Source organism: Gopherus flavomarginatus, chromosome 8 (genome assembly GCF_025201925.1).
Source record: "Gopherus flavomarginatus isolate rGopFla2 chromosome 8, rGopFla2.mat.asm, whole genome shotgun sequence".
In the NCBI taxonomy this organism is placed as follows: domain Eukaryota; kingdom Metazoa; phylum Chordata; order Testudines; family Testudinidae; genus Gopherus; species Gopherus flavomarginatus.
The window spans coordinates 77,396,476-77,414,885 of NC_066624.1; the positions used below are offsets into that span (position 1 = coordinate 77,396,476).

The 18,410-nt window shown below is 44.2% G+C and overlaps 1 protein-coding gene across 1 annotated transcript in view; it reads right to left on the minus strand.

Moving 5' to 3' along the window:
- WDFY1 (WD repeat and FYVE domain containing 1) overlaps positions 1 to 18,410 on the minus strand; it is a 52,322-nt gene that overhangs the window by 22,994 nt on the left and 10,918 nt on the right. The window contains exons 2-5 of the mRNA XM_050964091.1: positions 15,600 to 15,667; positions 3,728 to 3,801; positions 2,397 to 2,451; positions 628 to 778 (exon numbers count right to left, since the gene is read on the minus strand). Coding sequence (XP_050820048.1) covers positions 628 to 778; positions 2,397 to 2,451; positions 3,728 to 3,801; positions 15,600 to 15,667 — 348 coding nt within the window. The remainder of the gene's footprint in view (positions 1 to 627; positions 779 to 2,396; positions 2,452 to 3,727; positions 3,802 to 15,599; positions 15,668 to 18,410) is intronic.

Genomic DNA, 18,410 nt, shown 5'->3' on the forward strand with positions numbered 1-18,410 from the left:
ACAATTACACTGACAATGCTCATACTTTGTGTTGCGTATTGAATTTCTGGATAAGATACTTAAGTTATGCACTGAAAGCACACAAGATGACATGTATTTCCATATTTTTTAATATAATCTGCATACCATATAAAATACTTGTTTGTTCAATTACTAAGAATTCAGTTTAATCCCAATTTTTAAGAGTATATAGGAGGCCAATCATATGAGCATTTGTAGATTGTCTTTTTAATTAAAAACGTTTCTTTGAAGAAAGAATGACCTGGATAAACAGAATAGCAAGAAACCAGAACTGTGGAGAGAAACTGAAGAACAGAAGTTTCAGTATCTTTAAGATGTATTCTTGTAATTTTGTAAGCTAGAAACTATGCATTTTAAAAAGCCTGAACAATAGAACCATACTAATTTATACTATTACCTGGGGGGAGCCATTGTAGATTGTGAACTCTTAAGAATTTAAGTGAGTGAAAAAATACACTGAAAAAAAAATAAAAATATAGCATCACAAGATGCAACTGGATTTTGCCAAGTGTAGTTTAGCATTAGTTATTTAATACTTTCTATGCTAACTATACTGCAGTGGATTTTGTAATAAAATTTTGTCTTGTGATCATTTTGGATGGATACTGTAAACATGAAGCCCAAGAAGTGAAGTAATGTCTTCCCAGCATATTCCCACTCCTGGTGCACATCCAGCTGACACACTTGTCATGGCCAGTACTGATAACCCACTCTACTCCCAAGCAGAAAATGACAGCAGACACCCGATTCTGATGAGCTGTGAAAATAAAGCAAAGGATCTGAGCACTTCAGATAAAAATACGTCAGTCAAATCTTCAGTTATACAGTTAGAAACAGGTTGAAAGTGTTACCAGGAATAAATGTAATAACTGCAGGAAGAAATAATTTTACCTTCACTGTCACACTTACTGCAGCCTCAAAGTTTGATAAGGTTAGCAGAGTTTCAATTTATTTTGCATTTTCCATCTCAATGATTGGCCTTTAATGAACCAGGCACGTCAGAAAAAGAAGTCAGCTCATTTGACTTGCTTTAATTTAGTGATTTCCCTCGCATAGAAATGTAAAGGTTCCTCTCCTTTGAATGCATGTTGGCAACTGAACTCCAGTGAGAGCACTCTGTACAGTGCTGAGATCATTTAATTAAGTAAGAAGATGTAGATGAGACAGAAGTGAAAGAAAGAATATAGGGGGAGAGTGTATTAGAGATACGTCTTTTGGACTGAAATGTAAAGTCATCTGCTTTTAGGATAAAGGGGCTTTTGTAGCTTTTAAAAACAAACAAGGTCTCTCTTTTAAACAAGAAAACCCTTTTCCATTAGAGTACGACAGGAAGTCATAAGACAAGCTGTATTTTGTTTTCCTATATTTTGGCCTTCAGTATAAAGCCTTCTGTACATCAAGTTATTAATTAATAACTATGGAATAGTAGTGACTGTATTTGGCTATACATTCTTTAGAAGGAATATTAAATAATGCCTGGAAAGAACCTTGCATCTTTCATCAGCATTAGTTTTAACAGAGTAGTCCCCTCCACTGCCAGAGATACCTGATGAATGGGGATCTTGTATGATTTCATTCTTGCTGCATTACTCAATTCTTACTACTTGAACTAAGACCCAAGAGCCCCAGTGTTTAGTAACAGGCATTTTGGCCTAATTATTGCACCTACATAAGTACTATCTTCTATTAGGAGAATACCAGCAAACCGTATTTAGAGAGCAAATTTCCCCCTCCCCCTTATGTTAGATACCAGTAGTGTAGCAGTTTCCTCCTCTTTAGAAACCAAAGTCACCTGCAGATTAAAGCATCCACAAATGTATTACCGCTGTTCAGTGCTGAACAATATAACCAGAGTTAGAGACATTCAGCACATTAGCTTACAGTTATGTGAGGTTTTAATACAGCTCCTACACTCTCAATCCTTTGGGGATTGCTAGCTCCCAACTGTGATGACCTTCACACTGCAAGTGTTGCAGAAGCCACCTCCCACCCACAAACTTCTAAAAGATTTGGGTCAGACTGCGTTAGAGGGTTTCGTTTCCTTCGGCTCTGAAATTAAAGCTTTTCAGAAGGAATGTTCTCCAGAGCCACCAACACCACAATGAAGCCAGCAGCTTTGCAGTAAGACTATGGCCAAAAGTTAATTTTAGATTTTAAACATTCTAAAATCCTATACTTGCGCTACACAAGTTGATCTAATTTTGATTAGAAGACAATTACCAGTAATTTACCAATATCTTTCATACTATTAAAGTCAGAGTCAATGTCTGTATTTGGCCAAGGCTCAATTATGAAGATGCCACCCAACATACTGTATGTTTTAAAAATCTCATCTGTGAAGTAAATACATTAGCGAAGATCCCATGCTGTATTACCTGGGTACGTCTTGACAAAGTTCATCTTATTAAAGTCTTCTGAGATATGGAATTCCTAATACCAAGGAAACACAGTTAGACAAAGTAAAACAGCACATCTTCTCAGGCTGAAATGGGAATCAGACTGACTGAGGAAAATCTTTGGCATCAAGAACACAGCAATAACCTCATGTAAGCAACAGACTTAAGCTGGCAGCCAAAAACCATCTGTCATGCTACAAAAAGACAGGTTTGTTCTCAGGGCTTGTCTAAACTTGAAACACTGCAGCTGCACCGTTGAAGCACTTCAATATAGACACTCACTACAGCGAAGGAAGGGGTTCACCCATTGCTGTAGTTAATTCACTTCCCCAAGAGGCAGTAGCTATGTTGGTGGAAGAGTTCTTCCATCAACCTAGTGCTGAACACACAGGGACTTAGGCTGGCTAAACCAGGTCACTCACGGGTCTGGATTTCTCACACCCCTGAACAACAACATAGCTGGGTCAATCTAATTTTCTAATGGAGACCAGCCCTTAGAAGCCACAGGCTGGCAGATACTACACTCAATACCACGCTGATCACAGATTAAAGTGCAGATTTATTAGTATCAGCTGCATGGGGATAGATCACTCATCTTTTCAGCAGAGGATTTGCACTCAGAATTAAGTTGACCAAAGACAACGTGTTGGAAGGAAAAAAGGGAAAATTTCATCTGGTATTAACAGTTACAAGGTGATGCAGGGTGGTAGGGTATTTTTAATGGTTTCTTATGGAAGTGAAGATTTTGTTAGTCACAAGTTTTCATCCCTTCTCTGAGGTTAGTTGTGTGTTCCCTCCACCCTTTTCTATTAGAAACAGATGATTGCTCTTTGCAACATTTTTGTGGGAGAAAGTATATGTTGCAACACAGGGGGAAAAACAAGAGAGTGTAAAAACCATGACAAGAAAACAGGACACACACACACAAAGACGAAGCAGGAAGGATGTAGCCTCTGCACCAAGGAATGAGGTGAGGGATGCATGGTTGGGTGATCCCACACAAGGGACAGAGAAAGGGCTGGATGCTAATGCCACAGAGCAGGGTGTGCAAGAACTATGGACTAGAATCATACACACAAGGACACGAAGCCCTACAGCAAGGAAACTGATGTTACTTCCCCTAAAACACACAAACAGTTTTCAGTTAATCTATAGTTTGATTTAAGTATAAAATAAAGGGCTGGATACAGGCTGGCTAAAAATACTGCTCATGGACAATTCACTCAAGTCTGCAATTATCCAGCCACTACCAAAGAAGCTCCACAATTAAATTTGCATTCTTAAAACAAACTGCAGCAGTAATAACTTACCATAATGGCACCATTATCCTGGCCTACAAATATTCTTCTGCTGTCATGATGATAAGCCATAGCTGAACAAGGAGCTGCCAAGAAGACCATCACAAGACAATTGTTAAAGTACATATCATATCACAATTAACACTGAATGTTTTTGGCCTCTAGGAAGAAAGATGCCTGGTTCTGATAAGCAGATTGACAGTCAATCTCCAACTGAAGACATGGAGTTATTTTATCGTGTGTATCTTTGCTTTGTTTGAATTATTTAATTCCTTGTTGCTAGGCTACAGCAAGGCACAGTAGTGCTATAAAGGAAATACACCCCATTAATTCCAGAAGCTGGAATGAACAAATGGAATTTGACCAGGGCTGAAAATCTGGCTTGAAGAGTTCACACACAGAAGCTGACAACAAAATGAGGCTTGCTATGTTATCTCAAGTTCAAACGCTTTGTACTGCACGACAGAGCAACTCTTCATGACCATCAACATCTCTGAGTTGTCATAAGATACCACTGGAGGAGGCAGACTTCAGGGCAGAAATAATATTTGATCACATGTTAACCTGATGTCCAATCATGCATTTCAAACCTTGCACATCATATTTTGCAATTCTGTTGGCAGCCATGCAAAAAAAGAAAAGATTGTTTCTCATGTGATTATAGGCAGGCTATTCTAAGAGTCCATTACAAAACCAGAAGAAACCTCAAAAAAGGGAAGAATGTCTTTAGACATATTTAGCGAGAGAGAATGTGGTGAACAAAGCTACAAGATTGACAATGAAAAAGGAATTAAAAAATTGAATGGAAAAATAAATAAGGGTGACAAATCTACTTCATCACAATTTCTACATCATAATAATGATAATCACATGCAGCACTAGACATCTTTGTGGAGGAGAGGCTCTGATTTACTGTTTTTTCTAATACCTTGGCAGATATTTCTTTGCACGTCTAATGTAACTTAAACATAACGATTCTTTTCCTGCTTCCTTTGATACATAATGCTAGACAAGACCATTCCAATAATCTAATCTGATCTCCTGCATAACACAGGACAAAGAACCTCACCCAGTAATTTCTGTATCAAGCCTATAAAAGACGGTTACTCACCTTTGTAACTGTTGTTCTTCGAGATGTGTTGCTCATATCCATTCCAGTTAGGTGTGCACGCGCCACGTGCACGTTCGGAGAAACTTTTACCGTAGCAACCCAGGCGGGTCGGCTGGGCGCCCCCTGGAGTGGCGCCACTATGGCGCCCAATATATACCCCAGCCGACCCGGCCACCCTTCAGTTCCTTCTAGCCGGCTACTCCGACAGTGGGGAAGGAGGGTGGGTTTGGAATGGATATGAGCAACACATCTCGAAGAACAACAGTTACAAAGGTGAGTAACCGTCTTTTCTTCGAGTGATTGCTCATATCCATTCCAGTTAGGTGATTCCCAAGCCTTACCTAGGCAGTGGGGTCAGAGTGAGATGTGGCGGTATTTAAAACTGCAACGCCGAAGGCCGCATCATCTCTTGATTGTCTGACTATCGCATAGTGTGCGGTGAATGTGTGGACCGATGACCAGGTCGCTGCACGGCATATCTCCTGGATAGGCACGTGCGCCAGGAAGGCTGCCGAAGCCACCTGAGCTCTCGTGGAATGTGCCGTGAGGTGGCTAGAGGGGACACGAGCTAGGTCGTAGCATGCTCGAATGCATGCAGTTACCCAGGAGGATATCCTCTGAGAGGAGATTGGTTGACCCCTCATCCGTTCTGCGATAGCCACAAACAGCTGAAGGGACTTCCGGAATGGCTTTGTTCGCTCAATGTAGAAAGCGAGCGCTCTGCGTACATTTAAGGAGTGTAGCTGCTGCTCCCTCTGAGAAGAGTGTGGCTTCGGGAAGAAGACCGGGAGGAAGATGTCCTGGTTGGTATGGAAGGCAGAAACAACTTTAGGGAGGAACGCCGGGTGGGGTCGCAGGTGCACTTTGTCCTTATGGAAGACGGTGTAGGGTGGATCCACTGTGAGAGCTCTCAGCTCTGAGACCCGTCTGGCCGATGTAATGGCCACCAAGAAGGCCATCTTCCATGACAGGTACGTGAGCGAGCAAGTCGCCAGTGGCTCGAATGGCAGGAGCGTGAGCCTGTTCAGAACCAAGTTAAGGTCCCAGGTAGGAGCACGGCGGCGTACGGGGGGGGGGGGGGGGGTAGAGACACTCCAGGCCTTTAACAAATCTGGCGACGAAGGGGTCGGAGAATACGGAGCAGCCACCCTCTCTTGGCCGAAAGGCGGATATGGCCGCTAAGTGTACCTTCAAGGAGGATGTCGCCAGGCCCTGCTGCTTAAGGTACCAGAGGTAGTCTAGGACCGTGGGAATCGGGGCCTGCGTAGGGTTCACCCCCCGAGTAGCGCACCAACAAGAGAAGCGCTTCCACTTGGCCCTGTACGTTGAGAGAGTGGAAGGCTTCCTGCTGTTAAGGAGGATATGTTGGACCGGTGCGGAGCAGCTGAGCTCCGCCGTATTCAGCCATGCAGGAGCCACGCCGTGAGGTGCTGGGCCCGTAGGTCCGGGTGACAGAGCCTGCCGTGATCCTGCGTAATCAGGTCTGAGTGGAGAGGAAGGGGAATCGGAGGGTTCACAGATAGGTCCAGTAAGGCGGTGAACCAGTGCTGTCTGGGCCACGCAGGTGCGATCAGGATTAGATGCGCTTTGTCCCTGCGTAGTTTCAACAGGACTTTGTGCACCAGAGGGAAGGCATACAGTAGGTGGTGGGTCCATGGCAGGAGAAATGCGTCCGTGATCGACCCGGGAGAGAGACCCTGAAAGGAGCAGAACTCCTGGCACTTCCTGTTGGACTTGGTCGCGAAGAGGTCTATGTGGGGAAATCCCCACCTCTGGAAGATGGAATGGATGACATCTGGTGTGATCGACCATTCGTGGCATAGGAAGGATCGGCTGAGCCTGTCCGCCAGCGTGTTCTTGACCCCTGGGAGGAAGGATGCCACCAGATCTATCGACTGGGCTATGCAGAAGTCCCAGAGTCGAATGGCTTCCTGACATAGGGGAGACGAATGGGTTCCCCCCTGTTTGTTGATATAATACATGACCGTTGTGTTGTCCATGAGTACGGAAACACAACGGCTGTGTAGGCGTCGTTGAAACGCCTGGCAGACGAGGCGGACTGCCCTCAACTCCAGGACATTTATGTGGAGTAACAGCTCTTGGGACGAGCAGAGGCCCTGGGTGCGCAGGTGTCCCAGGTGGGCCCCCCAGCCCAGGGATGATGCATCGGTTGTTAGAGTCATCGACCAGTCGAGGGAGCGGAGAGGGTCGGGGGGGACCGTCACCAATACATCCAGGTGGTCCCTGCCCGGGCGGAATACGGAATGAAGCCACGTTTGGAAGGGCCTCATTCAGAGCCTGGCATACTTTGTCACGTAAGTGCATGCGGCCATATGCCCTAGTAGTGTGAGGCAGGTGTAGGCAGAGGTGATTGGGGAGGCCTGCAAGCTCCAAATGATCACAACGATCTCCTGGAAGCGAGGTTGAGGTAAGTAAGCCCTGGCTTGAGTAGAGTCCAGGGTCGCTCCTATGAAGTCTAACCTCTGTGTGGGGACCAGGCTGGATTTCTCGGCATTGAGAAGCAGGTCTAGCTGGGAGAAGAGGTTCGTAACGGACTCGACATGCCGCCGCACCTGCGACTGGGAGGATCCTTTCAGGAGCCAGTCGTCGAGGTACGGAAAGACGTGGATTTTCCGCCGACGGAGGTGGGAGGCCACAACGGCCATGCACTTGGTAAACACCCTTGGGGCCGTGGAGAGGCGGAAGGGTAGGACTGCGAACTGGAAGTGCTGATGTCGGATCGTGAAGCGAAGGTACTTCCTGTGCGGTGGAAAGATGGTGATATGGAAGTACGCGTCCTTCATGTCGAGGGCGGCATACCAGTCTCCAGGATCCAGGGATGGGATAATGGTTCCCAGGGAGATCATGCGGAACTTCAACTTGAGCATCCATTTGTTGAGGCCCCGCAGGTCTAGGATGGGTCTGAGACCTCCCTTGGACTTGGGGATCAGGAAATACTGGGAGTAGAACCCTTTGCCTCTCTCGCCTAGAGGTACTTCCTCTATAGCTCCCGCTGCGAGGAGGGAACGAACCTCCTGCAGGAGGGTTTGCTCGTGAGAGGAGTCCCTGAAGAGGGACCAGGAAGGGGGGCGGGAAGGGGGTGTGGAAGCAAATTGCAGATGGTATCCGTGCTTCACTGTGCGTAGCACCCAACGGTCTGAAGTTAACCGGGACCACGCCGGGAAGAAGTGGGAGAGGCGGTTGGAGAAGGATCCTGTCGTGCGTCTGGTATGCCGTCCCCGGGCGCACCTTCAAAAGCCGGACTTGGAGCCCGGTGGTGCCTTGGAAGGCCGTTGGCTTTGGCCTCCCTGGGAGCCGGATTGGCATCTGCGGCCCCCCCCCGGCCACGCCGTCTACTGAGGTCCTGCCTCTGACGGGGTGGGAAGTATGGGCATCGTGCTTGGGGCCTCAAGGGTCTACGCTGGGTGGAAGGTGTATGCATCCCCAGCGAGCGTATTATGACTCGATTGTCCTTCAGGTTTTGTAATTTGAAGTCCATCTTGCCTGAGAACAACCCTTTCCCGTCAAAGGGTAGGTCCTGGACTGTATACTGGAGTTCCGGAGGTAGTGTGGAGGCTTGAAGCCATGAAATGCACCTCATGGTTATACCGGAAGCCAGGGTTCTGGCTGCTGAGTCAGCCGCGTCGAGGGAGGCCTGGAGGGAGGTCCTGGCCACCTTCTTACCCTCCTCCAGGAACGCATTAAACTCCAGGCGGGAGTCCTGGGGTAGCAGTTCGGAGAACTTACCCACCTCCGCCCATATATTATAGTTATAACATCCCAGTAGGGCTGGCTGGTTGGCCACACGGAGTTGCAAGGCCCCAGCCGAATACACCTTGCGCCCCATGAGGTCCATTCGCCTAGCTTCCTTGGCCTTAGGGGCCGGAGCCTGTTGGCCGTGCCGTTCCCTGTCGTTAACAGACTGGACAACTAGGGAGGAAGGAGGAGGGTGGACATATAGGTACTCGTACCCCCGAGAGGGTACCATGTACTTCCTTTCCACTCCCTTAGCTGTCGGCAGGATGGAGGCTGGTGACTGCCACAGGTTATCGGCGGTAGACTGGATAGTCTTTATGAATGGGAGGGCTACCCGGGTAGGTGCATCGGCCGAGAGGATGCTCACTACCGGGTCCTCAACCTCTGGGACCTCCTCCACCGGTAGGTTGATATTGAGGGCCACTCTATGGAGGAGGTCCTGGTGGGCCCTGAGGTCTATCGGTGGGGGTCCTGACGCTGAAGACCCAGCCACTGCCTCATCTGGCGAGGAGGAGGAGACTCCAGGGATGAGGGCATCCTGTGCGGTCTCCTGTTCCTGGCCTGGTTCCTGCTCGAGTTGACCTGGGGAGTCTGGAGGCAGCTGTTTGTCCAACTCAACCACAGGGGGGCGGGAAACAGTGGCCTCTGGTACCCAATGTTCTGAGGCGATGGAACGTGTCTGGGGCACCCTGGGTCTGATGATATGCCCAGGGTGTCCAAAAACCCCACTGTTGGGCACCCGCGTCCTGCAGGTGGGGTCCTGGAACACTCCCAGCGGTACTTCGGGGTCCTGGTCCCGTTCGTAATAGCTACCCGCCTGGGAGGATGCTGACGTGCCTCTAGATGGCCAAGGTGGAGCGGCGAAAGTCGGTGCCGAGGTACCGACAGATCTTACACCTCTGGGCAGTGGTGATCGGTGCCAGCATTGGTGACGGTGTTGAGAGCGAGATCGGGACCTGCGACCGGCTCGGTGCTGGGAGGTCGACCGGAATCCCGAGTGCCTCTGTCTCGATCTGCTCCTGGAGGTAGGGCGCCCGCCGCGGTGCCGTGAGCTGGAGCGGTGCCGGGAGTACCGGGTTGACGCTCGGGATGTCGACCGGTGCCGGGAGCCCGACCGGTGCCAAGGCGATGGGTGCTGGGAGTCTGACCGGTGCCAGGACTGAGATCGACGTCGAGAGCATGAGCGGCGCCTTGATGTAGAGCATCCGCAGGACCGCGATCTGGAGCGGTGCCGGTCCAACACTCTGGTCTGGTCAGGGTTGGTTTGCCCAAGGAGTGTAGTACCCACACCGGTGGTAAGGGCAACGGTGCCTCGGTGATCGCAATTAGGTCCCTTGCTGCTGCGAACGTCTCCGGAGTAGAGGGCGAGGTAGGCTCTACCATGGTGTGCACCGGGGAGCTGTCGGGTGCCGGACTCAACGGCCCTCACGGGGTCGGAGTCAACGGTACCAGCTTAGACGGTGCCGTGGCAGGTATCGGTGCCAGGCGATGCGCCTTTTGCGCAGTCTCTGACTGGGAGGCAGTTGGTGGCGGGATGATCTGCGCCTTCGGCCTCGGGGAGAGGGAGCGGCTCGGAGTCGGTTTCAGTGCCGGCTTCTTGGTGGTAGCACTCGGTGCCATGGTGGAGCCCTTGCTTACCAGCTGACTTGCGCTCGGTGCCGAGGGCGGAGGTGTCAGGGCCGCTTCCATAAGGAGCTGTCTCAATCTAATGTCACGCTCCTTCTTGGTTCTCGGCTTGAAGGACTTACAGATTGAGCACTTGGCCGATAAGTGCGACTCCCCGAGGCACTTCAAGCAGGAGTCATGGGGGTCTCCAACTGGCATGGGCTTGTGACAAGCAGAGCACTGCTTGAAGCCCGATGAGCCGGGCATGAGCTCCGGCTCCCGGTGCGGGGAAGGGGTGGGTGTCCCTGATCCTCTCAAACTACAACTAATAACTACACTCATAACTCTAGATAATTGACTGACTAATAACTATACACACACACACACCAATGAACTATAACTACTATACACAATGATAGCAAAATGAGCTGCTAGGGAGTGTGGAGGGCAACGAAGCTGCGCTCCACAGTTCCAACGACCGACACGGGCGGAAAGAAGGAACTGAAGGGTGGCCGGGTCGGCTGGGGTATATATTGGGTGCCATAGCGGCGCCACTCCAGGGGGCGCCTAGCCGACCCGCCTGGGTTGCTAGGGTAAAAGTTTCTCCGACGAATGTGCACGTGGCGCGCGCACATCTAACTGGAATGGATATGAGCAATCACTCGAAGAACTTCTGTTTGATCTATAGTAGGTCGTTTAGTCTTGATTTCAAGAGATGGGGAATCCACATCATTGCTAGGCAAATTGTTCCATTGGTTAGTCACCATCACTGTGAAAATGAGGACCTTATTTCTAGCCTGAATTTGTTTAGCTTCAGCTTCCAACCCACTGAATCACCTGGCTTTCTGCTAGATTTAAAAAAAAAAAAAAAAATACATCAAATCTCTTTCCCACATAGGCACTTGTAGACTGATCACATCACCTCCTTAAACTTCTCTTGGATAAACTAAATAGAGACAGCTTTTCTAGCATCTTATTAGAAGGTTTGTTTTCCACACCCTGAATCCAGGGCGGATTAAAAAAATCCATTTTTATTATTTAAAATCAGATTTTTTGATAAAATGCTTTGAGGAAAATACCTATATAAAAGATAGTTTTAATTAAGATACATTATAGCTCAAAGATATTTCATCACGGAATATGGATTATAAATTCTAATTCTATAGTATGAGACAATACATTCATGTAATGTTTAAGAAAAAAGTTTAAATGAGTTTCAATAGTTGATGGATTAGGGACCTGATTTTACAGAGTTCCAGGGGCTTCTGTATAGATTTAGGTGAATCCATCTATCTCAATGGGTATCTTCTAGACTGAGCACTGAGTCCATCAGACATCCTTAGTTTTGCAGTTCTCAAACTGTGGATTTGAGTCTCCAGCGATAACATGCTTGTTAACAGAAAACATGTTCTTATACACACATGAGAAGTAACAGACCTCAGCCCTATTGTCCCTCTGCAAATTTGCGTTCAGTCAATCCCTTACACCTCTCTAAAAGTGAAAAGTTTCAAAAAAGTTCAAGGAATAGAAGATTGTTGGGGTGGAATAGATCTGGACAAGAAGAAGTCAAGAAAAACGTAAGAAGGGAGGAACAGCCACTAGAAACAAAAGTGAAACTGCGCAGCATATTCCAGAAGTCTTGAGGTCTTTCTGAGGGTAGCCTCCACTGATTTGAGATCTACCATACCATGCTCTCACTAGAAGGGAAAACCTATCATGGCAGCAGGCCGTAAAAAAGACCTAGTTTGGGAATAAGAACCCTTCAAGAAATGTTTGCTGATGTTTTAAAGAAAGTCACACCAGTGAACTGGAGGAAGTCAATTAAGCACTTGGATTCAGAGACTGTTAAAAGTGAGATCACTTAACAGAAGTAGCTTCTTCTGGCAGTGTGGAAAGAGTATTTTCTTCCTCTGGACTAATTCATTCCAAACTGAGAAATCGTTTGGGACTTGAAAAAGCAGGAAAGTTTTTTTCTTTTCCAGATTATGAACAAAACAGGAAAAATGAAGGTGAAGACTACTGAATTAACTGCAGAAGCCAATATTTTAAGTTTCTCATGTTGATATGACAGTCGTTTTTAAAAGTATTTAATTCAACTATTTTAGTTAACAATTTTAACAAAAATAAACCTGATTTTAAAAAACTTGAATGTTTAACTAAGTTTTTTTTTTTAATATTATACATTTACTGTTTAAGAAAAAAATTCAGAATACATAATGTTGTTTCAGTTAAATAAAACAATTTAAATGTCTGTCTGGTGATGTCGTCGTCCTCCTAATACAGCATGGCAAGAAAATCCTCCAAATATTAATGATTAAAACTATTGAATTGGAGATTTATGAAGTCATTGGGAGGTGAACTACTTGCTTCAATTTCATTTTCCAAAGGTAATAACCAAACATTAGTTTTACAGCTATATCAGAAAATCAAACTGAAAAGTTTTACAAATAAATCACTTTAAATATGTATAGCGTGTACCTTCTAAAAATTAAACCTACATCTGAGTTGTGAAGAATACGTATTAAGGTTATACCAACCAATAAGAATGCACTTTTATGTAGAAATCCATGATTAAATTGAGCCTTCCTGATTAGTGATTTAAATTAAATCTACTCTGCTTGAATCATTCTTATAGCGCTTTGCTGAACCTACCTGATTTTTCAACTTTTTTTTTTAAGTGTGGACACCAGAACTGGACACAGAATTCCAGCAATGGTCTCACTAATGCCATATGCAGAGATAATGCCACCTCCCGAATCCTTCTTGATATTGTCCCTCTTATACATCCTACTATCAAATTCGCCCTTTTAGCTACATCATCATATTGGAAGCTCATATTCAACTAGTTGTTTTCTATGACCCCTAAACCTTTTAGAGGGTCACTGCTTTTAAGATACAGTGCCCAATCTTATAAGTATGGCCTACATTCTTTGTTCCTAGATGTATGACCTTGCCTTTGGCAATATTAAAATGCATGCTCAAATAAACCCACCAAATGATTCAGGTCCTATAACTAACTTGTTCCAATCATTTACCACTCCACTAATTTGTGTCATCTTATATTTTCCTCTAGATCATTGACAGCAATATTGAATAGCACTGGGCCAAGAACAAATCCCAGACAGACCCCACTAGAAACACTCACGCTGGACCACTATTCCCTTTTACAATTACTTTTTGTGAACTATCAGTTATTGATCCATTTAGTATGGACTGCATTGATCTTCAAGATGTTCGTCCACAAAACAGACTGTTATGTGGGAATACATCAAATGCCTTACAAAAGTCTAAGTATACTATGTTTCCACCTTTATCAACCAAACTCATCTAAAAAAATGGTAAATTTTACAAGATGTATTTTCTGTAAAACCATACTGATTAGCTTAATCATGCTACAATCCTGTAATTCTGACTGCATCCCAGATCAGCTTTTCCAAGGCTGGGATTTAGCCTGGGATTGATGTCAGGCTAAATAGCCTACTGTTTCCTAGGTCCCAATTTACAACCTAATTTTTTGTCAAATTTTAGCTTTTTCTAGTCCTCTCGACCTTTGTTTTAAAGGTTTAATGGTTGAGAAAAAAAGTGATGCTGATGCACAAGTTCAGCTCAGCCTATAATTAAGATTTGTTAGTTGGCATGCAGCTGTACCAGAGATAACAGAGCAGAACATTAAGGGCCAAACCCTGCAGTCCTCAGTCAAAACTGTCTTCAATGGTAGCTTTGATTATACTGCAGGGTGTGTGTCATGGTATAATTCCCCACTCTGAACCTTAGTGTCCAAAAGATGGGGTACTAGCATGAATTCCTCTAAGCTCAATTACCAGCTTAGTACTTGTAGCACTGCCACCAACCAGGAATTCCAGTGCCTGGTACACTCTGGTCCCCCCAAGACCCAGACCCTCTGGATCTTAACACAAGGAAAGTAAACCCTTTCCCTCACCGTTGCCTCTCCCAGACTTCCCCTCCCTGGGTAACCCTGGAAGATTACTGTGATTCAAACTCCTTGAATCTTAAAACAGAGGAAAATTCACCTTCCCCTCTTCCTTCTCTCTCTTCCTCCCAGACTCTCCCTGAGAGAGAAAGTAATCCTAACAGAGAAATTAACCTCTCTCTCCCCTCCTTTCTCCCCACCAATTCCCTAGTGAATCCAGACCCAGTCCCCTGGGGTCTCACCAGAATAAAAAAAAACAGTCAGGTTCTTAAACAAGAAAAGCTTTTAATTAAAGAAATAATTTTTACTGTTTTTTCTCTTTGTAAATTTAAGATGGAATATGTTAAAGGGTCTTTCAGCTATAGACACTGGGAATACCCTCCCAGCCTAAGTATACAAGTACAAATTAAAATCCTTCCAGCCAAATACACATTTGCAAATAAAGAAAACATAAGCCTAACTCGCCTTATCACCTAGTACTTACTATTTTGAATCTATAAGAACCTGTATCAGGGAGGTTGGAGCGAAACCTGGTTGCATGTCTGGTCACTCTCAGAACCCAGAGAGAACAACCACCGAACACTAACAACACACTCACAAAACTTCCCTCCCTCAAGATTTGAAAGTATCCTGTCCCCTGATCGGTCCTCTGGTCAGGTGACAGCCAGGCTCACTGAACTTGTTAACCCTTTACAGTCAAAAGAGACAAGTACTCCTGTTCTATTAACCCTTAACTATCTGTTTATGACAGTTTGGCCCTGTGTTTCTGTGTATCTTATACATTTATAATACCATTTATGTAAAACATCTAGGTAGCAGCTCTATATTTAAGTTGTGATTCTTTAGGCAGAAAGATTAAAGCAGAACAGATTTTATGGACAATATGTTCGGGTTTAACAGTAAGCATTTCCCCCTGTGATCAACTCCTAAATATTTAAATACACTAGCAGGACCATGTGCAATAGCAACTTCTGAGTCCAATAATATTACATAGATAAACAAGATGCTCTTTCAGTTTTTAATTTCTCACTAAGAGTTTTAAGGCTAAACATTCAGAATCCAGCACACACACCCCTAGAAACATTAAGTCAAATTCAGACAAAGAATTTGAGAGTGTTCCTTTAAAAACCGCATGTAAGTGTAATGTTACCAAACTGAGACATTACTAAAGATTCTCCCCAAAGTCCTTTAAAACATCACGTAAAGCTGAAGAATTATTTTGACAAAAAATTAGTATATTTATGCTGAAAAGTTAAAAACCCTGTTTAACAGCAAATTCTGTTTCTGAGCTTATCTACAATTAGTGTTAAATTATTGTAATTCAAAAGAGGTTTTGCATAGCGTAATCATAAACAAATTACTATCGCTTTTCTTTAAGATTAAGAATTTAACAGATCCACAGAATGGATTCTATGTTTGGCTGAACCTAGTAAACACCACTAATACATCATAACATTACATTTATGTATAGTGTTACTTACATGACATTGTGTGGTAAATGCTGGGCCAGTACTGGCCACTGTCCCTTTTCAGCCATACTCGAATTGTTCTGCAGGATGTAAGGGAAAGGAGGAAGAAAAAAGAAACGTTGTAAGCTTGTGCATCACTTGTTACACCTATACTGGTGGTGTTTTTTTATTTTTTTTATAAAGACTCAAGTAACCCCTCTGCTTTTCTACTACCCAATTTTAATATTGCACAGGATAATGCCTTCAGAGAGAACTCCCAACAGCATCCTCCATAGCAGTTGTAATGTTATCTGAGTAGGTATAGGAGGCTTTGAGGAAGACTATTTCAACCCTTCTGTCAGAGAATAGTTCATTACATCTATTAAATATTCTTTGTCAGTCAGAATCAAAAGAAGAGATTTAAGCCTGATTCAGGAAGCATCAGGGCATCCTACTGTCAAACCAGACCACATTTTATATATAAGCAAACATATGTTTATACTACATAATTACATTCAAACTAACAGATAGTAGGTCACAAAGATCAGTTGAGTCACCCATTCTGATTCTCTGCATTTTTCAGGGTGACTACCCTGTTATCAAACAGTAGCAGTGATGGTGGATCAACCGCTTCCTTTTGTAGTCCATTCCACCGCATAAAATGCTCAAGTTATATTTACTACTGCTACAAGTGACCTAAAACGTGGCAAGGATTACAAAAAAAAAAAAATAATTCCCCAATCTCCCCTTCCTCCTCCACACATAAGCTTAGATTACTTTCTGTATGACCAGTTTCCCTGTTTTGTTGTTAGTTGCACATGGTCTCAATGCACAAGCATGAGATCATGTACTGCTGAGAGGAGCTCCCTTGTATATAAAATGCAAATAAAGTGTTGATATGGTTTTGTTGCTAATTTAAACAGAACAGAAATGGAGACAATATGCAGGTTTGTGCACATAAGGCCTGCTCCTATTGAATCCAATGGTACAGGTCCTATAAGAAGCGAAAGGGATGGAAAAGTGATCTTCAGAAAATTTAGTACTGTTGCTCCTGTGCCTTCCTGAAGGCTTTTTGGGGGTGGGTAGGAAGAAGAGGAAGAACAGCTAGCGGCAGAAAACCTGTATTCTTGCATGATAAATATCCGAGACATGACATTTAAAAGAGGCTTCAGCAGAAGATTAAAAAAATAAAAATTAAAAGATTCAAGTAGACAGTGTCACTAAGATTTTTTTTCTAGTCTAGTTTTAACTTCCGCTTTTCTAAGGCTTTGCTAGCCAGTCTCCCCTTTTGTGGCTGAGAGTAATTTGAGCCTCCATTTATACTATTATCTTGAAGATAGTTACAGATTACACTGAGGGAATGAGGGAAAAAAAAAATCAAATCACATTTACAAGATACTACCACTGAAATGTGATATATTAAAACACTGGCACTGCTTTCACAAATGGTTGGATAGAGTTGGTTGACTGTTTTGGGTGTCAGGGGGATGGGCAATTTCACTGCTTTTTAAGAAGAGTTATGTCCTGTCACAAGTTACAGCAAGCTTACATTTTCTGCTTACCCACACAAGGCTGTTAGACAACTAAATTAAATTTTAGCTACAATAAAAGAAAAAGGGGGCAAATAGATATGGCATTTGGATTGGTGTATTTTCAAGGCTGGACTACAGTGTATTATATTAGAATTCCAACCAAAAATTTTACATAAAAAAGCTATTCAGTTTGCAGTTCATGCTGGTACGAATGCCATGTCAAAACTTCGGCAAAGTTAGGGTTGCCAATGCATCCACTAACTCAGGCTATTTTGCATATGCATTATTAAAAATGCATGTCATGTCATATGTGACCACATACCCAATTTCCCCCAGGAAGGCTGGACATCAAGCTGCTGTTCAATTTTTATTCAACATGTCATCCCATGCCCCACACACTGCACTCCACCCAAGCCCCTCAGTTATATAGGTTATCTGTCACAAATGTGTCTTATTTGGAGAAAGTGACATGGTTCCCCTACAATCATCCACAACCTGTGGCAAGATCCAGAAATTATGCTTTACAGAAGCAGGGGTTGTTTTCCCTCATTTAATAGAACAGATGTGAACCATTCATAACACTGTTCCCAAAAAGTCCACATGCTCCTTCCATTTGGGCACTGCTGTTTTAAAAAAACAAAACAAAACAAAAAAAAACAACAACCCACCACCGCTGTTTTTTCCACAGCTTTTAGAAAGTTCAGATCATTTTACCTGCTGCTTTTTATGCAGCTTCATCACACTCACCAAAACAGTTTGAAGAATTTCCAAGTGCAGCTTTCAGATGCACTAATTCAAGCCTCTCACTTTTAACCAAAGCCCTTCAATTATCTTTGTTCTCAGCTGACAGAAGAGTGAACTGCAGTAATCATGGCAATTGAAAACATTCAGTACAGATTTTGCAAGCATATAGCCTTTGTTCCCTCTCAGGTCTCTTGTTCATGTCACTGTTCTTGAAAACAGTACCATGATGGCATAACATTATCTGACTAGCAACAAGCTGGCAATTTCTTGAGAATGTGGTAGTATCTGTTACAGAGATACAGTTCCTCTCATTGTCTCCAGCTACATGGCCTTCAAACTGCAAAGGTCAGCCAAACAAGATCTTAGAAAGTTTTTCATTTTGATTTAAAAGAAAATCCAGTTGAGAATTAAACCACCAATATCAGGTTTGCATTTTTGCAATCATTCAAGACTGATGAGACTATTATTGCTCCAGTCCCTCTGTTAGTACTGTAAATGGATGTTATGAAGCATAGCAAATTTTGAAGAGACCCTTGTCTGCAATGACTAATTATACAGCCTACACAGA